Here is a 21,717-nt window from a genome sequence, read left to right as displayed (position 1 = left end):
TATTATGGTAAAACAATAAGCTTAACACTCCTTCAAGACTTAGCCTGAAGGCTGCTCTCCACAGCTACCACTAGGATAGCTTTCTTTAAAGGTTGTCTTAAACCTACCATCAATAGGAGTCGAATTGGACTGGTGCAAGGTGTCCCTATAACTAGGAACAGCATATGCCAGGCCAACTTCTCACAACTGCCATTCACATTCAAAATTGTTTTGTATTAAAACAATTCCTGAATGGTCCATGTGGGTAAAAGAAATCTACCTGAAATGCTGGCTCAGAAATTACCAGAACAGTTCATCTCATGGTAAAAGTTCTCCCCGAAATTACATGGTGTGGAGTAATGCCGTAATCTCGGTAATTCTGCGTAGATTTTGTTTTGCGAAGTTACTAAAATTACGCGAATTAATCCGGCTTAATTAAAATTTGTCTGAGGCCTAGTTATTAGAATGCTGAAAAATTGGCATACAGGGCCTATTTCCTCAATAAGAACATGGACAGAGACATCTAAGATTAATGCAGAGACCAACACAACCAATCTAATGTTTCAGCTGTTATTTCAAGCCTGGTTCTTGTTCCTGGGACATGGGGCCATATGCATGAACACATTTTCCCATAGACACAGAATGAGCAAAACCCTTTAATGCATCTGGCCCTCTGAGTCTAAGTTTTGCAGTATCCATAGATTATCTACATTGCGATGGAACTTGTGTGGTTATCTCTCCCCGGACGGCTGGCGGTTAAGAAAACCCCTTAAGATATTGTTACTGTTTTCACAGAGCACAGCCTTCAGATTGTGACGATTAAGGATTTTAATTTAATGAGGACGAATCCTTTCTTCTCCCTTTGCAGTCTGTAGGAGTGATGTTGTTTTAATAGAAAACTGGCCTATTTCTACCAGATCAATCTACGAGACACAGAGCTCAGAGTGGATTGGCTCGGTCTTGCGTGTAACGCGTCGTCCCTTGTACCATAATGCTGTCTCAGGAGGCGGGCCTCTTCAGTGGACCAGGACCAAAGAAGAACCAGCGTTCAGGAGGCTGAGGGAATCATGACCCATCTTCACTTCTAGTAAGATGCTTCTCTTCAATAATGATGTTCCAGAAAATATATGTGAAAGTACATTCTTTTTAGAGACAGTCCTCAAGGAAACAGTGCTAATATATGCTCCTTTTCTGTATTTCAGACCTCTCTGCATAGGAATTTGGATTTCAAACCAACCAACCAGAACTCCATCTTGGGTGCTTTGTATGCTCAGTTTCATTAGTGAATTTCACTTACTGCTTTATTTTCGTCCCTCAGAGCTCCTGTTAAGCTGTTATCCATGATGCAAAAAAAGAGCTTTAAATAATATTGTGCCACAAACACAACATTATGTGAGATGACGCAGCTGTAAGCATGCGGATCTTCTGTTAAATGTAGACATGTTTCAGAGTTAGTGACCTGCATGTGAGGGATTCCTTGTGTCATAGGTCGCTTCCAGCTCGTTGCTGTTTGCATCCCTCTATAAATTGCTTCACACCTTTGCAAAATGTAACAACTCGTTTGTTCAGAAACTATTTCGGTGAAATATTTGACATTAAAGGCACTAACATAACTGTTTACATGAAAACATGTAGAATACATTTGCTGGGCCTGCGTCAAGGAGAGCAAATGAAGGCAAGTGGGGTGCGAGGGCAGTTGAAGCAGCATGGACCTGCCCTGGAAGAAGTTAGGCCGTGACAGAGGGGGTAAAAAAGGGGATACCTGAATCAGAATCACAGCGCGGGCAGAGTAGAGCAGTGTGACACAGGGACAAGAAGTTCCTGTTGAGGCAGCAAAATCGAGTGCACACGAATAGGTGCATATTCTAGACTAGAGGATCCAGTTTGGGCAGAGAGGGAATGCAGGGCTGGGAAGAGGTAGGGTGGTAGAAGAATGGGGGAACGACAGGGGGTTGCTAAGGGTAAAATGAGCTTCTCTGATTCACATGCTTTCAAGACTTGATTATCCAAACGTATCACTAGTTTTTTCCAGAAAAAAAACAAGGAAAAGGGTACATATCTGAATAATTGTTTATAGGTTACAGGATCAATACTTACAGGTGCATGCCTCTTCCGTTCGTTCATTTGACTGACAATAAGATTCAGAGACAAAGATGCTCCCTTGAGTGGCATCATGAGAACGAGGATGCAGGAGGGTTCCGCAGATGTCGCAAGCCCATTTTCCAGGCTCATAAAGTGCATCCAAAGGCTTAAAGCAGACATGATGGCAGACTGAGCTATTAGAAATGCCAATAATGACACACTAAACGCGATGAAGCGCAGAAACTCCTGGGAGTGGGCCAGAGATGCTATCTGCAGCAGTCTGCTGACATGAGAGAATATCAACATCAGGCAGGACTGGGAGACAGCTGACCTGTCCAGTATTTCTCTTTCGGGATGGCCTGATGAGTGCCTCATTGAGCAGGTATTCATCCCTTATCTTCCTGGCAACAAACCTGTCAACCATGGCACGATGGTGGGAACATGGCGAGTGGGTCTTTGGAGACCTTGCTTTGTCACAACAGCCCCAACCTGAACACCTCAACAGTTACTCATCTGGAGCCACCACCCAGGTCCAGGGAGGTCTTAAATTGAGTCCCACTTTTCAAAGCACTCGCACCTGTGCGGAGAGCCTATTCTATGAAGGGGTCTACAGCACACCTGTGATTGTGCAGCTTCATGATGAAACCACATGTCGCACGGCGACACCGTGTGAGTTGGCAGACCTCCAACAATGCGCTATGTGAAAGTGCCATCTTTGTGAGGGGTGTAACGAGAGGTATGCAAGTGTCATACTTCAAGAATGTACGTTATAGGGTGCACAGTGTTATTGTGGCCTCTGCTGTCTCCATTAGCGATTGTTAAAAACATGTTTGCGTGAAATGCATTTTGTTGCCATGCATTTGCTGTGAAAGCCTGTCCTTATCAGTATTGCCTCATTGCCTGACTGTAACAAATCATAATTTTCAAATTGGGTCAATAGATCTTTCTCATGCCTCACATCATAAACACAAACCCAGTGTATTGAGTGCAATATGTACACCCAATATTGATATCCTTTTTAACAGAAATTAAGTTACTCCAGCATTGCACTACACCAACTCAAAATAAGGGGGCACTTCCAGTCAACCTAATTTCTAGACCCAAATGTCTAAATCTACAGAAAAACACACATCGTTTGATGTAATTCCTCATGTGGTCAAGGGTACATATGACCAGAGCGACCTCCTTGCTCACTGTGCCATTGTATCCAAGCTTAACCCCACTGATGCAGTGTCAGTACAGGTGGGCCTTTGTCTGGAGAGGCACAGTGGGTGAAAAACAATGGGTTGGAAATCTATCTAGAGCAATTGCTATTGGTGGAGACTACTTGCAAGAATTCACCCACTGTCTCCTGCTGTACCCTCGTTTCCATTTCAGCAGCGCTTGTTAAGAAGATACTTACACTGGATATCAAAAATATGGACAGAGGTAACCCTCGAATCCCAACTCTCCTCCATGTTGATGTCTTCCTCCACAAACTCAGACCCTGCACTTTACTAAGCCATTACATTGAAAAACCTACAACATTATGTACAGTCTGAACCAATTTTACTCAAACTAATAATACATATTAGATCACAACCCTGTTCAATCAATAGGTGAACACCAAGACAAACACTCCCAGTGCTACTAAACGCAAATGGAAAAAGAGTATTCTTGGAAATATATACGCAAAAGTTAGGTGCTACCAGAAGAATTTATGAACACAGCCTGCACAGAGCCAAATCCGCCTTTTCAAGTCTGGCACTATCCAATACCTTGTGCTTTTAATAAATAATATATACTGTACATACAAGGGTGTTAATCCATTGGTCTGCTGTAGTGTCATTCATGTTTTACTTCCACCCACCACAGCATACAGCCTGGAGCTCAATTCAGTTCACTCCACTTTTTGGCTTACCTGACTGCGGGTGATAGCATTCTGTTCTTGGACACTTTGCACATCTACACAATAAGTAGTCCCCTTTAGTGGTAGGGACTAGTGATGCAATGTGTACTTTTACATAAAGTAATATATATATATATATATATATATATATATATGTATATATATATATATATATATATATATATATATATATATATATATATATATATATATATATATATTACCTACTGGCGGTCGCCAGTAGGTAGTTATAGTTAGGACCCTGTTTCCATAGGAAAACCGCAACATTCTATTTTGAATAACTTTGGCGCCGGTCGACGAATCCTCGCGAAATTTTCAAAATAGGTGGGGCCCTGCGCTCCGCTCCTACCCTGAAAGTCTCGGGGGGATTCGTCAAGCGGGGGCTGAGATAAAAGGGTGGTCCCAAAACGCGTTTTCCCATGCATTTTTCCATAGGACCTTTAGACACAGCTACAGCCCGAACGGCTGAACAGAGTTCCTTGAAATTTGGCAGAGAGGTAGTCTACAGGTCAAGGAAGTGCCTTTTGTAGGTTTGGTGTAAATCTGTTAAGTAGATTCTGAGAAAATAGCCTTTAAATCAATATATATATCTGAGCCAGCTTACGGTGCGCTTACGGTGCGCTTACCGTACGCGTACGGTGACGTGCGCGTGCGAGATTCTGATTGGCTGTTCGATCTAAGTAAACATTCGAATCGGTCGAAACCAGGAAGCGGCGGCCGCCATTTTCTCTCTCGCACTCTGAGGGGGGCAGCATAAACAAAGTCAAAAAACATCTAAAGGGGTAGTATATTTAGTTCTTAACCACCCAGCATTGATATAGGTGTCCCCCAACAACCCCCAAGGCCCAACATTTTTTTTTAATTTTTTTCGAAAAATCGCCGATTACGCTTACCGTACGCGTACGGTTAAAATTATTAAAAAAAAACAATTTTCCACACTTTCCCCACCCCGTGTGCAAATGGTGCCCGAAGTGCACCATTTGTGCATGGCATATTTAAATCATGGAAACTAACAATAAATACCTTTCACAACGAAGCACATAATATGTTCCCCATGTGCGCACGGTGCGCAAAGCGCATCGTGCGTACATGGCCCATCCCGCGTAACGTGGGCACGCGGTGCGCGCAGCGCACCGCGTGACCACCGTGCGTGCACGGCACTAACTGCGTAAAGTGGGCGCGCACGGTGCGCGAAGCGCACCGTGCATGCACGGAACGAACTGCGTTAACTGGGCGCGCACGCCACGAATGGCGTAAAGTAACTTAGCATTTAAAAAAACGTACAAATTCACTGAAAAAACCATAGGTTTCACACACGCTATAGTTAGGAATTAGCATTTAAAAAACCTTGCAAATTCACTGAAAAAACCATAGGTTTCACACAAGTTATAGTTAGCTGTACATTTCACTCGTAAAAAACCAATGAAATTCCCCCGTTATAGTTAGTGCAGGCAACTATAACTCACGCGACCGCAATCCTCTGCTGATGACATATGTGTCTTTATGAAAAAAAAATATTTGTAATATATGTATAGCTAAAATTTAATGGAAGAAGACATGGGCAAATAAGTGTCTAAATACAGTATTAGCATCAGCAGAGGATTGCGGTCGCGTGAGTTATAGTTGCCTGCACTAACTATAACGGGGGAATTTCATTGGTTTTTTACGAGTGAAATGTACAGCTAACTATAACTTGTGTGAAACCTATGGTTTTTTCAGTGAATATATATATATATATATATATATATATATATATATATTCACTCCACACTCCCTTGGGATACAAGAAAGTAGAGCACACACAGGTCTCCCAAAGGCTACTTTTTATTGTGACCTTTCCATGACGCGTTTCTACTTCAGTGACTTTATCAAATGCGGTCAGCTCACGATTAATTCACCAGTCCACACTTTAAAAACACCATGCCCCTCTACGATTGGCTGGAGCACAGCTGCCTTTTGCTTGGGAAGACCCAGACTCGGAAATCCAAGTTCGAGTGAGAGCGGACAACTCACGTAAGTACTGCCCCCAGTGGGCCATGTACGCTCCTTTTACCATGCCGGTCTAGGTATCAGTGTGGCGGCAAGCAGCTCTCTGGGACCCTCACCCCACCGCAACAATCCCGGTTCTCACCCGTAGGCACCACTTCAGTAAGAGGCAACCCCCTGCGAAGTCGCAGTGTATTCGGCGATGGCAGGCCACAATCACAGGTAAGCGGCGGTTCGGCGTTCCCAAATTACCTTTAGAATTTCCAACAGTTTGCCACAGAACACCGCCGAACTGCTTTGGGGGTGGGTACTCCTTGGCGCTTGTGGCCGTGCCTAAACATTCACTCCACACTCCCTTGGGATACAAGAAAGTAGAGCACACATGGATCTCCCAAAGGCTGCTTTTTATTGTGACCTTTGCATGACGCGTTTTGTCTTCAGTGACTTTATCAAATGCGGTCAGCTCACGATTAATTCACCAGTCCACACTTTAAAAACACCATGCCCCTCTACGATTGGCTGGAGCACAGCTGCCTTTTGCTTGGGAAGAACCAGACTCGGAAATCCAAGTTCGAGTGGGAGCGGACAACTCACGTAAGTACTGCCCCCAGTGGGCCATGTACGCTCCTTTTACCATGCCGGTCTAGGTATCAGTGTGGCGGCAAGCAGCTCTCTGGGACCCTCACCCCACCGCAACAATCCCGGTTCTCACCCGTAGGCACCACTTCAGTAAGAGGCAACCCCTGCGAAGTCGCAGTCCATTCGGCGATGGCAGGGCACAATCAAAGGTAAGCGGCGGTTCGGCGTTCCCAAAGTACTTTTAGAATTTCCAACAGTTTGCCACAGAACACCGCCGAACTGCTTTGGGGATGGGTACTCCTTGGCGCTTGTGGCCGCGCCTAAACATTCACTCCACACTCCCTTGGGATACAAGAAAGTAGAGCACACACGGATCTCCCAAAGGCTGCTTTTTATTGTGACCTTTGCATGACGCGTTTTGTCTTCAGTGACTTTATCAAATGCGGTCAGCTCACGATTAATTCACCAGTCCACACTTTAAAAACACCATGCCCCTTTACGATTGGCTGAGCACAGCTGCCTGTTGCTTGGGAAGACCCGAACTCGGAAATCCAAGTTCGAGTGGGAGCGGACAACTCACGTAAGTACTGCCGCCAGTGGGCCGTGTCCGCTCCTTTCACCATGCCGGTCTAGGTATCAGTGTGGCGGCAAGCAGCTCTCTGGGACCCTCACCCCACCGCAACAATCCCGGTTCTCACCCGTAGGCACCACTTCAGTAAGAGGCAACCCCCTGCGAAGTCGCAGTCCATTCAGCGATGGCAGGGCACAATCACAGGTAAGCGGCGGTTCGGCGTTCCCAAAGTACCTTTAGAATTTCCGACAGTTTGCCACAGAACACCGCCGAACTGCTTTGTGGGTGGGTACTCCTTGGCGCTTGTGGCCGCACCTAAACATTCACTCCACACTCCCTTGTGCTACAAGATAGTAGAGCATACACGGGTCTCCCAAAGGCTACTTTTTATTGTGACCTTTGCATGACGCGTTTTGTCTTCAATGACTTTCTCAAATGCGGTCAGCTCACGATTAATTCACCAGTCCACACTTTAAAAACATCATGCCCCTCTACGATTGGCTGGAACACAGCTGCCTGTTGCTTGGGAAGACCCGGACTCGGAAATCCAAGTTCGACCCTCACCCCACCGCAACAATCCTGGTTCTCATCCGTAGGCACCACTTCAGTAAGAGGCAACCCCCTGCGAAGTCGCAGTCCATTCGGCGATGGCAGGGCACAATAACTATATATATATATATATATATATATATATATATATATATATATATATATATATAGACAGATAGATATATAGACAGGTATATATAAATATATATATAAACACACAAACACATATATATTTTATGTAAATGTTTGCTTTCATACAATGGATGACTTCATGTAAACACATTCACAAACAAAATAAGTATTGTTAGATCATAAAGATTAGCAGTCAATGCCAGCATTATTAGGTTTGCCAGTGGTTGTTTAACAGTTTGAAAACTCAAGAAATCAACCTAAAAAAACGTTCAGAATATTTATATTTCATGATCAGATTACAGATACCGCTAAACCAAATTTTTGCATCTGAAACTAAGTTGCATACAATTTCTCCAACAAAGAGCTGGAAATAAGGATTGTATTTGATTTAATGTATGCCCCCACCCTCTGACTGACCACGAAAAGTTAATTGTCAATCAGAAAAATTATTTTACTCCTGGAGCAATTTCCATCTATTCCTTCCGATATCCTTAACAAAGTGTTGCAGGTAGTAAACCCAGTGAACCATCTCAGTTTGCCAACGTTCCGATGCTCCAGTCGGTGCTAAATAACACACTGTTTGTCCATCATCAATGACTCCCTGGAATTTGTCTCTAAAGCCATAACAATTGGGATTATTCGACCACTGATAAAAAAAAGCATGACTCTGATCCCTTCCCTATGAAGATCCTTGAAAAGTGTTTCTAAAACCGATTGAGTATACCCATAGAATGTCCCCTTTTTGGAAAGTTTCAACTTCAGTGATTGCATTGAACTTCCCCCCCTTTCCCCCCAACTCACCAGTGGTCAAAGTGCATTAAAAAAACTATGGGAACTGTGATGTTGTGCTCATAGGGCATGGGGTGAGTGATTGAGATGGCATGGTCCAAGCCGTTGTTAAAAAAAATACATCTCAAACTTTTTTCTGTCTTTTTTCTTCAGGTAACTTACACATAAAATAATGCACATCCTAAATAAAATGTACTTCCTAGTTAAGTTAGTCTGTGGGAAATGCACTATCATACACTATGAAGCATCTATTAAGTAATGCACTGTAGAGGTCTCTGTCCATAACCAGAGAGCCACAGAATGTAATCCTGGTTGCTGTAAAGGAGAATAGTGACTTGTCTATGTTTAGTGCTACGGGATCCCAGTCTGACAGAAAGCACTGTGAATATGTAAGTCATTATTTTAAACTTGGATCACACACAGTATTAGATAGGCTGCTACACAAGGCACAAAAAGATTTAAGATACAGTGCTTCCACAATGTAGATTTTAGGAAAACCCAACTGTACATAGTGCATTTTTTTTACAACTGTCCATTAAAAGCACACACTCACCACAGCTCAGCTGTTTACTCCCTTGCAATACCTACCAGTCAAAAAAAACAAAAATCTTTGTCCTCAGGAAGCTTCAAATGATTCCACCAATTAAAACCAATACAAGCTTCCAAGCACCCTTTACATTTGCAGATTAACCAGGAGTGCAAACTTACACCCTGGCAAGAAGGCTTGCTCAGATGTCTGCCCCTCCCTCGTGTTCACAGCACAGGAGACTCCCTGCCTTACATTTCAACACAAGCATTTCAGATCACCAAACTAACCGTCCTGGGACATTTATGTTTCTCACAAAAGTAGGGGAACTGTTTTTCCTAAATTAGAAAAGTATGGGCCTGTCGTACCCCTCAGGTCCAGCCTACTGCCACACACATACACACACACACATGCACGCACTCATGCACGCACTCATGCACACACATACACAAGCCCCCTCCCAAATTGCGAACATTTATTTACACAGACCAATCAGCACCCATATACACACAGCCGTGTAGAGATGTTAGTGGGCATACAGGCCCCCAGCGGCACAGTGAAAAGTCGTACTCTGGGGGCAGGAGATTATAGGTATCAGGAGACCTTCAGCAGGGATAGCAATGCGATGTCGGGCGTTGTGCTTCAGAATAACAAGTTATAAGGCATGCAAAGTTTATTGATTCCTGAGTTAACTTTGCATCTTGCTATGTTTAATATTTCTTCAATTATAATTGCAACCAGCACATAAATGCAAAGAAAAAGCACATGATCGAATACGCATCTCGCGCATGTAGTGGGAGAACTTGAAACCCTTTTCGAAGGCAAAGAAACACACTGTAGTCTTTCTTTGAAAGGCATTTGCGCTTTTTTTTAGAGATGTAGGAAGATGTTTGTGGATAGATGTATTTAAATTAAATGATTACCTAGTGGCATTTTGCAGAGGAGATACATGAGATGTATAGGCAATTAACCATTCCAGTTCCAACTGAGGAAGGTTGTAATTACCCTCACAATGGTGCATAAAGTAAAGCTGCATACATTTAAAACAGATAATCCAGCATGCACCTGCTTTTCGTGTGACACAGTAAAGGCCTGTATGATTTGATAACATTGCAGGTCCGCCTCAGATTGTGTCACAGTTTTTCTGTTTACTTGTTATGAAATTATTATTATTAAATGTTGGCTGGTTAACAGTTTTTAGGCCTAACTTAACACTGCAGCATATATGACCAACACAGCATTTGAATGGGCTTACATTATGTGCTTCCATTGAAAAAGAGTGCTTGTATTGCACTTTTTAGCTTGTGGTTATGATCAATACAGCAGGACTCTGTTTTGGTGGCAAACCATTGATCAAGGCTGCAGGTTTGATCTCTTTATTAAAAAAAGTTACTATAAAGGATGTATGCCTGACAGAATTATCGTGCAAAGCATATATTAAAGTAAATAAGCATTTATGGTGGATTCTTATCACTCTATGTTAAAGCCTATCGAAAGGTGTTTAGGTACATGGACTCTTACAGATTACCGTAGTAGTCAAGGGATTTGGTGTTGCTTACCCCTATACCAATCGAAGATTTCCACGTTGATAATCCTTTATAATCCCTTTTAGGAGAGCTAGTGTTTTGCTTTGTCATCTGTAATTTTGTGTAGATCTGTAATTTTAGGATTGAATGACTGACATTTGCATTATGGGAAAGCCTATGATCAGCACAGAATCTCGGAGTTAGTTATGGCGATGAGCTATCGTTAAAGACAATGGGCCTTGTGGATTCACTGGCAAAAGTTACGTCCAATGCCTGATCTGTTTATTCTGAAAAGTTACGGTGAAGGAAGTAGCCCTGTCTTATTTATTTTGAAAACCATTTGTTAAAGCCAATAGGCTTTTAACTGTGGATTATTATCACACTGCATTACAAGGGATGCTTTTTACATGTAATTTCACAAACTGTGGTAGTCACCAAGGGTTTTTGTGTTGGTCACTCGTTCTGAGAAACCCTGGGAGTAAATGATTCATTTTAGACAGTTTTAAGAGGGGTTGTATATTGTTTTTCCAACTGTAGTTTGGTCCATATTGTAACTTTCTAACTGTATGCATGATGGCTTCCAGCTGATGTGCACTCCAATAGGCCTGTACTGCTTATGTCAAACCAGTGGAAAAGGTTATAGGTTTTACTGGGTCATGGAGAAAGGTTATGTCAGATTCCAAAGGTTTGATCTGTTTATGATTTAAAAAAATCCAGTAGGCCAGTTTACTTATTGTAAAAGCATATGCTAAAGGCAATAGGTTTAAGTGATGGGTGTTATTACACTGTGCTTAAGCCTAAAGCCTGTTGGTATGTAATTTATTACATGAGATCTCATAGATCACCGTGGTGGGAAAGGGCTTTGGTGTTGGGGACCCACTCAATCAAACTATGAGGATGCAATCTGTATCAGGCCCTCTTGGGAGATATTTTATATATGTTTTTTGACAACTGTCGTTTTGTACATATTTGTAACTTAATTATGGAATACCTACTGGTTGCCTCGTGGGAAAGCTATGCTGAACATAATAAACTCGAGTTAGTCCTCATGAAAAGCAATGATAAGGGCCATAGCGCTGATTGGTTTCTCGGCAAACGTTATTTCAGGTGTCATAGGTCTGATCTGTTTATTAAGAAATGACATGACAAAAGCAGTAGGCCTGATTTATTTATCATGAAATGCATATGTTGAAATTAATAGGCTGTTAAGGGTGGATTGTTTTTGCACCGTGTTAAAGCTTGCAGACATGTATTTTGTTGCTTGAAATGTCACAGATTACCATTTGGTGTTGATTACCCCAGTTGCAAACCATAGAGGTAGAAGGCTTTCCATTTTCCAAGTCTTCCATTTATATGTCCCCTTTCATTTCTTTCCGTCTCCTCTTTTCATTTTCTAAAACATGACTGTGATAATGGGCTGCTAGCTTGTGCTCATTCCTGCATCCCTCCCAGCCACAGCCTCTAAACCAGGTGACCATTTTGGAATGGTATTGTGCATAGTATATTAATGCTTTCCAGATAGTTTCTTAATGTGGGCGTCATACTGGAATTTTAAAACAACAGTACACTATTGACAATGTAATTGCTAGTGGGCACCTGCTGCTACGTTTAATTGTATCTGTTCTTGCAAGTATATGCCTGCCATGGTTAGGTGTCAGCATGTTTTCTTTTTTTCTGGTTTTATTCTTTTAATTTATCTGTTTTATGTTGAGTTTGTGTGTGTGTTTTACCGGGGTTATGTTGGTGGGAGAGTGCAAGAACGAGTCAGTGAATGGATGAATAGATGCATGAGTGCAAAGATAGGTCACAGTGTGCATGTATGATGACCTACTGAGCGCCTAACCAATCAATGAAAAGCAAAGTTCTCTTTTATTCATAAATTAGGCCTATTGGCATTGTCACTTCAGGAGAGGAGATGTGGCCTAGCAGCTAGAGCAGTTGACTTTAGAAGAGGGCTCTGATCCCGGCCTCAGCTCAACACTGTGATTCTGGGCAAATCACTTAATCTCCCCAATACCTAAAAAATGTGTAACATATTCTGGTGCTTAAGTAAAGTACTCTAATGCCCTTGGGCAAAGATAGATAAAAACTGCAATAAATAAATAAAAATGCTTGTTAAAATAGTGTGATCCAAGCCCACAAAGGGGAATCCAGATGCTTAAAGGCTGATAATGCAGCAAATGTTTATACAGTAGTAAGAACCACCACATTACCTAGCTTTGGTCTATTTACTCACTGGACGGCTTTCTGATAACATGCACAGCAATGCCCGAAAATGTTTTCTAGTTTGAGAACACCTAAGATTGTGTCGCAGTTTTCTGTACTGATCAAATGATCAATTACTGGCCAGAGCACACTGGTGTATACAAGGCTTTATTTATTTTTAAGCAATTTTTAATGGAGTGTGACTCAAACTCATAAAGGAGTTATATGCAACAATGACTGAACGAGGTAATCATTTAATACAATAAGTGAAATGAGTACAGGATTCAAAACGTAAAGCTAGCATTCCTTATACATTAACATTTAAGAAGAGGGAAAGGCCTGACAAACACAAGTAGTCAAAAACCAGCTGACTTATTTACAAATTTCAGCAACAATACATTGTGCGAAGGGGTGAGGAAAGTGCTCGCTGCACTTCAGTGTGTAGACACGCATTCCACGGCAAAGTTATGACCAGCGCTAGATCAGTGCAAAATAATCAAAGAAAGCCGATTATCAATCATCTTCATGAACCCCGCAAAAATCAAGGGTCGCCATCCGGACGAAAGGAGACTAAAGCAAGAACACAATGTTGGGAACGAAATCACGGAAAGGGTTACAATGTTAAAAAGTTTGTTTGAAAAACAAAATGTCAGCAAAGGTACAAAAAAACATGGTGTACAAAAAAATGTACAAAGGCAACCAGAAGAAGGTTAAGCAAGTCAGCAGATGCCCAAAAACTATGATGAAAAAACAGTTTATCTCCTCAGAAATTGGTGAGTGGAACATGAGCGAGGTGCCAAAGGGGAAAAATAGGAAGTGACTTGCAGAAAAGAATTGGCAAGCCTTTAAAGCTCACCTAAATGGATGGGAGAAAAACTAACGTATGAGACCACACCTAAATGGATTAGAGAAAAAATTATGTATGAAGAAGGCATGGTGTTCGCCCCATAAAAACTGTGGAATGTTCACAAATCTGAGATTTGTTTTCAAAAAGGACATAACAGAAGAAGAGTATGACTTCTAATCGAATGTAGTAAATTTCAACGAGTGTATTAAAAATTATGTAAATGGAAAAAAAAGAGGTATTAAAAATAATACCTTTAGAAATTAAAGGAAGACTTAAAGCAGCCTATATTATCAATCATCCTATAAAATAAGGATTTTAGTCAGTATAATGAAAAAGATACATAATATGATGGAAAAGGGACAAAAAAAGGAGTCTGGAGATTCCTACCACGGTTCACAATATATAAATGAAGGGCAGAAATAAATGTTTATTACACCATTAAGACTGTTCATAAAAGATTTAGATTTAGACAGCCATTTATATTCATGTTTGTTTATAACCTATAGTGTGTCATCAACATGAAGTGGTTTCTTGCTTACTCAACAACTTGCCACTTGAAATCAGTTTATGATGAGCTGTAATAAAATGATAAACTAAGGGGCACTGGTGGACTTGCATTTAATACAACTCTTGTTCTGTATGACACGTGTATTTTTTTATCCTTAATGTATATTAAGGTACAACGGGAATCAGAAAAGGCATCACAAAAGAGCATCAGAGTGCTAAACAGTAAGGATAGAACATAGTAATAAGGGCAAACATGACACAATGTATCAGAGGTCTGTATATCTTGAAAAGTGTTATGTAATAATGCACCTATCAATGCACGCCAAACTTGGAGTTAAGCAAGATAATACTGCATGGGCCTGATTGACAAAGGTAAACTTACACTTTAGTGTAAGTTTATGATTTTTGGGGTATTTACGAACAAATATTACTAGTAGTGTCTTTACGACTGCAGAGTCTCCACACTTATGGCGGAGACTGCGCACATAAAAAATAGGCCTGTCCTATCTTTTATGTCCAGTGTTTCCACCACGAGAAAGAAATAGCAGGAGGGTTTGCACACTCTTGCCACTGGACTGCACTCATTTGCCCTGAGTTATTTTAGTTATTCCATAGAGCAGTGTCATTGTTCTAACTGATTACCTTAGATACCACTCCACTGGTGATAAAGGCAGAAGTCATTTCACTACCAAGGGAGGCCTTTCTATGCTTGTGCTGGCCTACATTTGCAGGAAATCCCAGGCGCAACGTGGACTCTGCTACTTATATACATTGGCACAGTGCCTTTCTGTGACGAGTGCTAATGATCAGGGCAGGGTACTAATTGTTCTCTCAGTCACAAATGCAGTTGTTCTTTGATGTTTCTACAGTTTATGAAGTGTTCTTAAGTGGCCGTAGCTGGTATGTCGGTGTACAGCATACGTAACAAAGAAACTACAAATAAAGCAATAGGCAATGTGGTAATAAAACATGAAACAAACCAACAGACAAAACAACCAACAATGCAACAAACAAACAAAAAATAGGCAAAAAAAGAAACAACCAACCCAACACACTTAAAAAAAACAAGTTAACGAGCAAAAGAAAAACAAAACAATGCACAAAGCAACAATTTTAAGAACATAAATAATGCAACTCAGCACACAAAGTGATGAATGAAGCAAACGAACCAGAAACACAAAAGAATATAGTAAAAATGCAAAGTACTAAACATACAACCCAACAACCAAACTGAGTAGCAAACTAACCAACAAACATCACAACAATCAACGTGACAAATACAGCAGCAAACAAATCAACAAATAACCAACTAAGAAAAATAATGGAGCAAACCGGTAACAAACCAGGAAACAAAGAAACGAATAAACAACCAAATCAGCTCAAAAGTCAACAAACAAGATAATGGTAAAATTGACAAATAAACGGTTAAATAAACCAACCAAAAAAACTAACTAAATAACACCTAAATAAACGAACAGACCAACTGTCATGCAAACCAAAAAACACCCCAAAAAAATCTAAGTGCTCTGAACACGAGAAACCAGTAATTGTTGCACAAACAATTCGTTTTCATAACATGGAACTGCTATTTTGATGCCACTATTTCTGTTCCACTTTCCTCCTGCCCTGTTCGCACACATTTCACGTTGGTGTTGAAGACCAAACCCATTTTGTTAACGCCCAAACTCGTTAACTGAGTGATATATCAGCCCCCAAAAAAACATTAACACTTGAATAAACTATTGGTGTTATTAAAGAGTAACAATGTGCTTGAAATGTTTTGATTATTCGGGAAGACAGCTCAGTGAGTTGAGCACATGCTACAGAGATCTGTTCTTAACCTCTAAAGGACTTATTTACAAGCCTCTTGCGCTGCCGGTACGTCACTTTTTCCCACATTAAAAGTGACTCACCTGCTGTGCAAGGGTCTTGTAAATAAACCCATAAATTTGTTTGGTTGTTTTATACAGCACTAACATGTCACTTTGAAATCACTTCAGGCCTCTCTGAGACACAGTTAGCCTGCAAAAAGTCAAAAAACAGCAGAAAAGTATTGACAGTTGCTAAAACCATGACTGGGGATCTATATCAAGCTGTTCTAGTATTCAATGCTACTAAACTTAATAGAGAGTAGTGATGGTAAAGGCAACCATGCCGAAGCTCCACCCCTTGCCCCACCTTCAGCTGCATCTAAAGGTCCTCCTTAACCTTCAGCTTTACCATTCCTGGCCTAGGTCCGGCTGCTTTTGTGGATTTATGTACACACGTAGATTGTGGATGTAGCCTATGGGTCCCTGTGTCCATCTAGAGTCTAGTCCCAAGAGAGCAGAGTGGCCATGCTCTATGTCCTTCGAACGCTTCCAGAACTAAGGCCACCTTCTGAAAGCTGCCTCTGTCTGCTGGGTCTTGCCCAACACCCCAGGCTGGAAAGCTTGCAGCGAACACATGATGGAACTAGAGCTGCTGGTAGCCTGAACCATGGGTCGAAAGAGCACATCCACCCACCCACCCTCCTCTGGTTTCTGCCCATGCCCCAGCCCCGTCGATACCATCTGGACACTAACAGTGTAACCACAATCAGTCCACCCGCAGAAAAGGGCAGCAACCATGAACCCCTTTGCCGTGTATGTTGCCTGCATGTGCCTCCCCTGTGTGTCGGCTAATATGCTTTGTCAGATTTCTAATGGTGTCTGTCAGTGCAACCATGACTGCCCGGCCACGGCACTGCCTGGATGGAGTGCTGACTCCTGACCACTGTAACCACTGTCTGACCTGGCCGCTTTTATGCTTGCAAAAGACACACAATTGATGGACGGAATGCGGAACAAATCGAAACATTCACCCCCAGTCAAGAGATCTGGGTTAAATCCATCATTCTTTTGCTCACCATGCCACCCCTGTTTAGACCTGGCCATATGCAAATCAGTCTTGACCCTGTGCCTCATGGGAACAGTCCAGCCCGAACTGCCAAGCCAGGTCCTCCCTGGAGCGGACATAAGCATCCTAGGATCGGTTTTGGGGTTTCACTCCTCTTCAGCCTGGATAGCTTTAATCCAGTGGCACAGTGAGCCCGGGACCTACGTCTAGGCATACCCGGCTTCTAAGCTGAGCCCTGGCCCAGCTCTGCGAGGAACACAGAATTAGCCTATCACGCCACCAGAACACACGCCTGTGGCTCTCCCCTCGCCGTCGTATCTGATGTCCAAGCACTCCAAGTACATTCACGCATCTAGATGTTGCTGCAAGCACATGATTGTGGCTCCCAAACGCATCCTACAATTGCCCCGCCGCCGCCACCGCAGTGCCACGTAGCAGAGCCCAGCTCTCTTTCCTGGAAATTGGTTCCTCACATGGACCCTGCTATTATCTAAGGCAATAATACACAGGCATGCTAAATTAAATGTCCTAATGATGATCCACGCATTGTTCACATGGATCGAAACGCCGTCGACACCATAAAATACCTTATACATCACATGAAATACTATTACTGACTATGTAAAGGTGTTCCTTGCGATTTGTTTATTCCATTGAGAATCTTTTCTGTAACAAACCGTGAGCGTTGCCTGAGCCCCCTTAAGTGTTCTTTAAATGTTTGTTTCCGTTTCTATATTAGGATGCAAGCTTGTGTCCCACTGTCTGTATTTTCGTTTGTACACATTTCAAAGAATCGTTAAATATTAAATATTAGACCTCTGTCCGGCTGGACAAGTTTAACCAATATAGTACTGATTGGGTCTATATTCATTTATGTACATATATCCCCATTTCCCTAGGGACCGCTGTTGCTTAAAATATTTGTAAACAAACAGCAGCTCAGCGGTATTCAAATGCAACCCTCACTATGTAAACCGTTGTCATGCTCAAGCGCCTAGAAGCAACCGAGTTTTGCATTGTGTACGGTGCTAGAAAAATAAATATAAACATAACTTTGAGGACTAGGCTAGGGCCCAGTCACCACACAGGTCTAAACGACCTCGTTAGTTGGACAACACCTGTTATTTAAGTGCTGGATGGCCACTGTACTTCCAGTGCCCTCTATGTAAATAGTGAATAAATATGATATATAGTGGGTGCAGTCAGTGAGCAAGGCCAGACTTTCTGCCTGACAGTTGAGTGTACACAGACTCAGATGTGCTCCTCGAAGGAACGGGGCCTGCCACCAGCAGTTATGTGGTCATAATATAGAGAACCCGTTGACCTTAATTTGCGTTGACGTTATTTCATTCATAAAGAGCATTCACCTCTGTTACTCCCCCGTATTCACCCCTCCCCTACGCACACAAACACCCTACTCAGCTCCTTCTCATGCCCAGAGGTTCACCTGCGTCACATGACGGAAAGCAGGCGGTGTGTCAAGCACGAATGTGGGGAAATATCAGCAAACCTTTTGTGTCCCGCCCTACCCCCACCTCTCCTCCACCCCCTCCCGAAACGCCAACCTCCCATCTATCGCCTCAGCCCTCGGTGCCACGCACCTTCGAACACGCCAATCACCGCGTGCCCACTGGAGCCACGCGCTGCCACCCAACGGCCACGTGCTGACACTGCTTCCTTTTATCCCATCAGTCCCCGCGTTTTGTGGCTGCGTGTTCATTCAATGGTGTAGAGTTGCGCACCACTACAAATGGCATCTTGTCGCACTTCCAGCATGTATTAGAGCAAGCGCCGGTGACTTTTTAAACACAAGGAAATACGAATTAAGAACATGAGTTCACACGACACAGTGGACCAGTGGCGTAGCAAGGCTGCGGGTCCTAATGCTGTCAAGGGGCACGGGCCCTCGTGGCTTAACTTTGTCAGTGAAATACGCCCACAAGTTGGTTGCATAAAACCCACTCACGCCTCCGGATCTCGGTGCCACTGCACATATTGCACTATTGATAGCCAGGCCCTTGGAAAGTATGGCGAGCTGATTGGTGGATCCAGGATACTGGACGCACTCCACGTGTAAGCTATTGTTATTCCATGTGAAGCAGCACTGGCATCTGTTGCCAGGTCACGCGCCTTTAAACGGGCGCAGCGCAAGTCCGCGTTGATTAGAGCATCTGCGTCATTTGTGGTACCGGTTGGTCAGTGCGTATCCCATATTTGCACTTCTCAATCTGTGCACAATTGCACTGCGCATAAACAGTGTTTATGTAATCTGCGTCACCAGAGCTGGTCGATTTTGCACCAGTTTTTACACCATCTGACCAATGCAAAATGTAATTTATGAAATTGTCACTCGGTCCAATTCTCGTCTTTGCACTGGTCGGTGGGTGCCACTGTTGGAGCAAAATTATAATACACTCGTGGAAAAATTACTCAATGCTTGTGCAGTTTACAGTATCTAGCCCTGTTTGTTCTGTGGGATTTTGAAAGAGCACACTGCACCTTTTCTGGATATTATGTTCAATGAATCCAATAAAGGGAAACAGGGCTGGTTCATATAAGGATGTAACAGAAAAAACACACATGGCCCATTTAGAGAGCCCAATGCCAACCTACTGCAGTGCCCGTGCCTATAGACTACCCTTATGTCCAAGTCTTACCCCTGGGGAGCCTCACATCTTAATTCCATTTTCTCAATTGCATTTTCAAAATCGGGTTCTTTATTGCTGGCTCTTGCACATATTTCGCACTTTTCCCCGGGGCCATTACTAAACAGGGGTCATTTTAAGAATGAAAGGATGAGCAGCTGAAACGGCCCTGCCAGTATCGAAAACAGTAACCTGCCTCTCGTACAATCACAGCGCGGCTACTTCACATGTGAACTTGTGTCTTCTTCAATCCCTGCCGAAAAGTTCTACCATCAGGGGGCATAACGCGCCCTTGCGGCTCGGAGAGGTGGTGGTGGGGGGGGGGGGGGGGGGGTGGGGGGGGGGGGTGTCTCTGTGCCTCTCAGCGGGTCCCCAACCAGCCTAAAGCTAAAGAATGCAAAACGACGCCTCCTACTGAAATGGTGGACTCTTAAAGTGCCTTTTAGGCCGCTGTTTCACACGTACACAGGTGCTTAGTACTCGATCCCCTGGAGCAGAGTCTGGGCCCTCGTTTTGAACCGCTCTGCGCCTGAAACACAATTGACTTAATTTTCATTCTGACCCCTCTTACCTGTCAGAAGTGCGGCGCCAAGCCACACGGCGACCAGCAGGGGGCGATGCCGCTTCATTTCCAGGCCAGTCTCCGGGGGGATACGGTCTCCAGACGTTGAGGGTGGTGGGTTGGCGCGAGGGGGTGTGGGTTTGGTGTATGGGGGCGAATAGGTATGTTTGTGAGAGCCTCAGGGGTTCTGGTTACTAGCCCAGGCCGGGGCAGAGGTCTGAAGAGGAACTTGGCCTTTATTTAGCAAGGATGCACTTCGCAGCTAGGGAGCAGGGATCCTCCGGGTGAGAGGAGGGGTGCGCAGGTGATCTCCGCAGGGGGTCTGCAGGCGCGTGCCCTTGTAGCACAGCTCTCGGTCGGGTCAGAGGGGAAGTGGGCCGAAAGGCTCACTGTAAAGAGGGGGGATGGCCACTATAGGGCCAAGGATGCAGGGTCCAGCCACGGAGCTGAGCCCGTGGCACCGCGGGGGTGGGCGTTCACTCATGCAGGGTACACCTCAGAGGTGGGTGAGTGGGCTCTGCGCGGATATCCAGGGGCCCTTCCACACTCACAGCTGGGTAGGTGGATAGCAGAGTTAGAACCAGGGAGGGGAGTCGGCCGTGAGTCCGTGTACCTCCAGCTGCGGTGAGGGGGAGGTGTTGATATCTCTGTCGGGGTCAGCGGGGGAGCCCTGAGGTATCCATGATGGGGTCTCCGGATGTATTCTGCTCCGGGCTCTGTCGGAGTTTAGGAACTGGCAGGGCTGCTACGGAGCTCGTCCGTGCGAGGTGCACCTCACAGCTGGAGCAGAGGGGCCAGGTGGGGGGGCAGGTCTCCGGGAAACAGCCCCGAATCCTCAGTTGCAGGTCTCGACCCCGAGGGTTCACAGCAGCCCAAGCCTCGAAGGTGACCCCCGGCTCTCCCGTCCAGCTCTTGTCCTCCAGCCCCTCAGCGAGGGTGTGCTTCAGTGCGGATCCTGAACGCTCTTCGCTTTTGGAGGAAACTCTTTTTTCCACCCTAGAACGGAGCCTGTCCGGTTTCCTTTTCCTCTGGCTGCTGTCCATGTACTTCCACCCGGAACAGAGAGTCGGGGGAGGTCTGAGCGCAGTAGGGGAGCGATGCCACTTTCAGGGAGTGGGCAGCCCCATCAGAGGGACCAGTGGCGCTGGAACATTTTTCCGACTGGGGGGTGCAGGCTAATATAATTAGGGTTCTAAAAAAATCATTTTTTTTTTACTGAACGAGTAATTGTAGCAAATGAGCATAAAACTTAAAATGGGCTGTTTGCGTAAGGTAAAGAGGTGGATGAGTTGGTATTCGGAGACTTTTCTTTTGCGAACATGTGATTCAGTGGCGCACTAAGATGCAATATTCCTATATCTTGAAAAACTACATTTTCATTACAAAAATTAGTTATTTAAAAGAGATCACTAATAGAGTGTTTAGGATATGCATGCACATAAGGGT

At 43.8% G+C, this 21,717-nt stretch overlaps 1 protein-coding gene across 3 annotated transcripts in view; it reads right to left on the bottom strand.

Moving 5' to 3' along the window:
- The window catches only part of FLT4 (fms related receptor tyrosine kinase 4), a 486,636-nt gene extending 465,410 nt beyond the window's left edge, over nucleotides 1-21,226 (bottom strand). For all 3 annotated transcript variants that reach the window (XM_085617743.1, XM_085617741.1, XM_085617742.1), the window contains exon 1: nucleotides 20,281-21,226. In XM_085617743.1, coding sequence (XP_085473869.1) covers nucleotides 20,281-20,338 — 58 coding nt within the window. In that variant the 5' untranslated portion in view covers nucleotides 20,339-21,226. The remainder of the gene's footprint in view (nucleotides 1-20,280) is intronic.
- Nucleotides 21,227-21,717: the final 491 nt, after the last annotated feature.

This window comes from Triturus cristatus, chromosome 7 (assembly GCF_964204655.1).
Source record: "Triturus cristatus chromosome 7, aTriCri1.1, whole genome shotgun sequence".
NCBI lineage: Eukaryota > Metazoa > Chordata > Amphibia > Caudata > Salamandridae > Triturus > Triturus cristatus.
The sequence above is the reverse complement of the archived record's forward strand: the minus strand, read 5'-3'. Positions and strand labels throughout refer to the sequence as shown.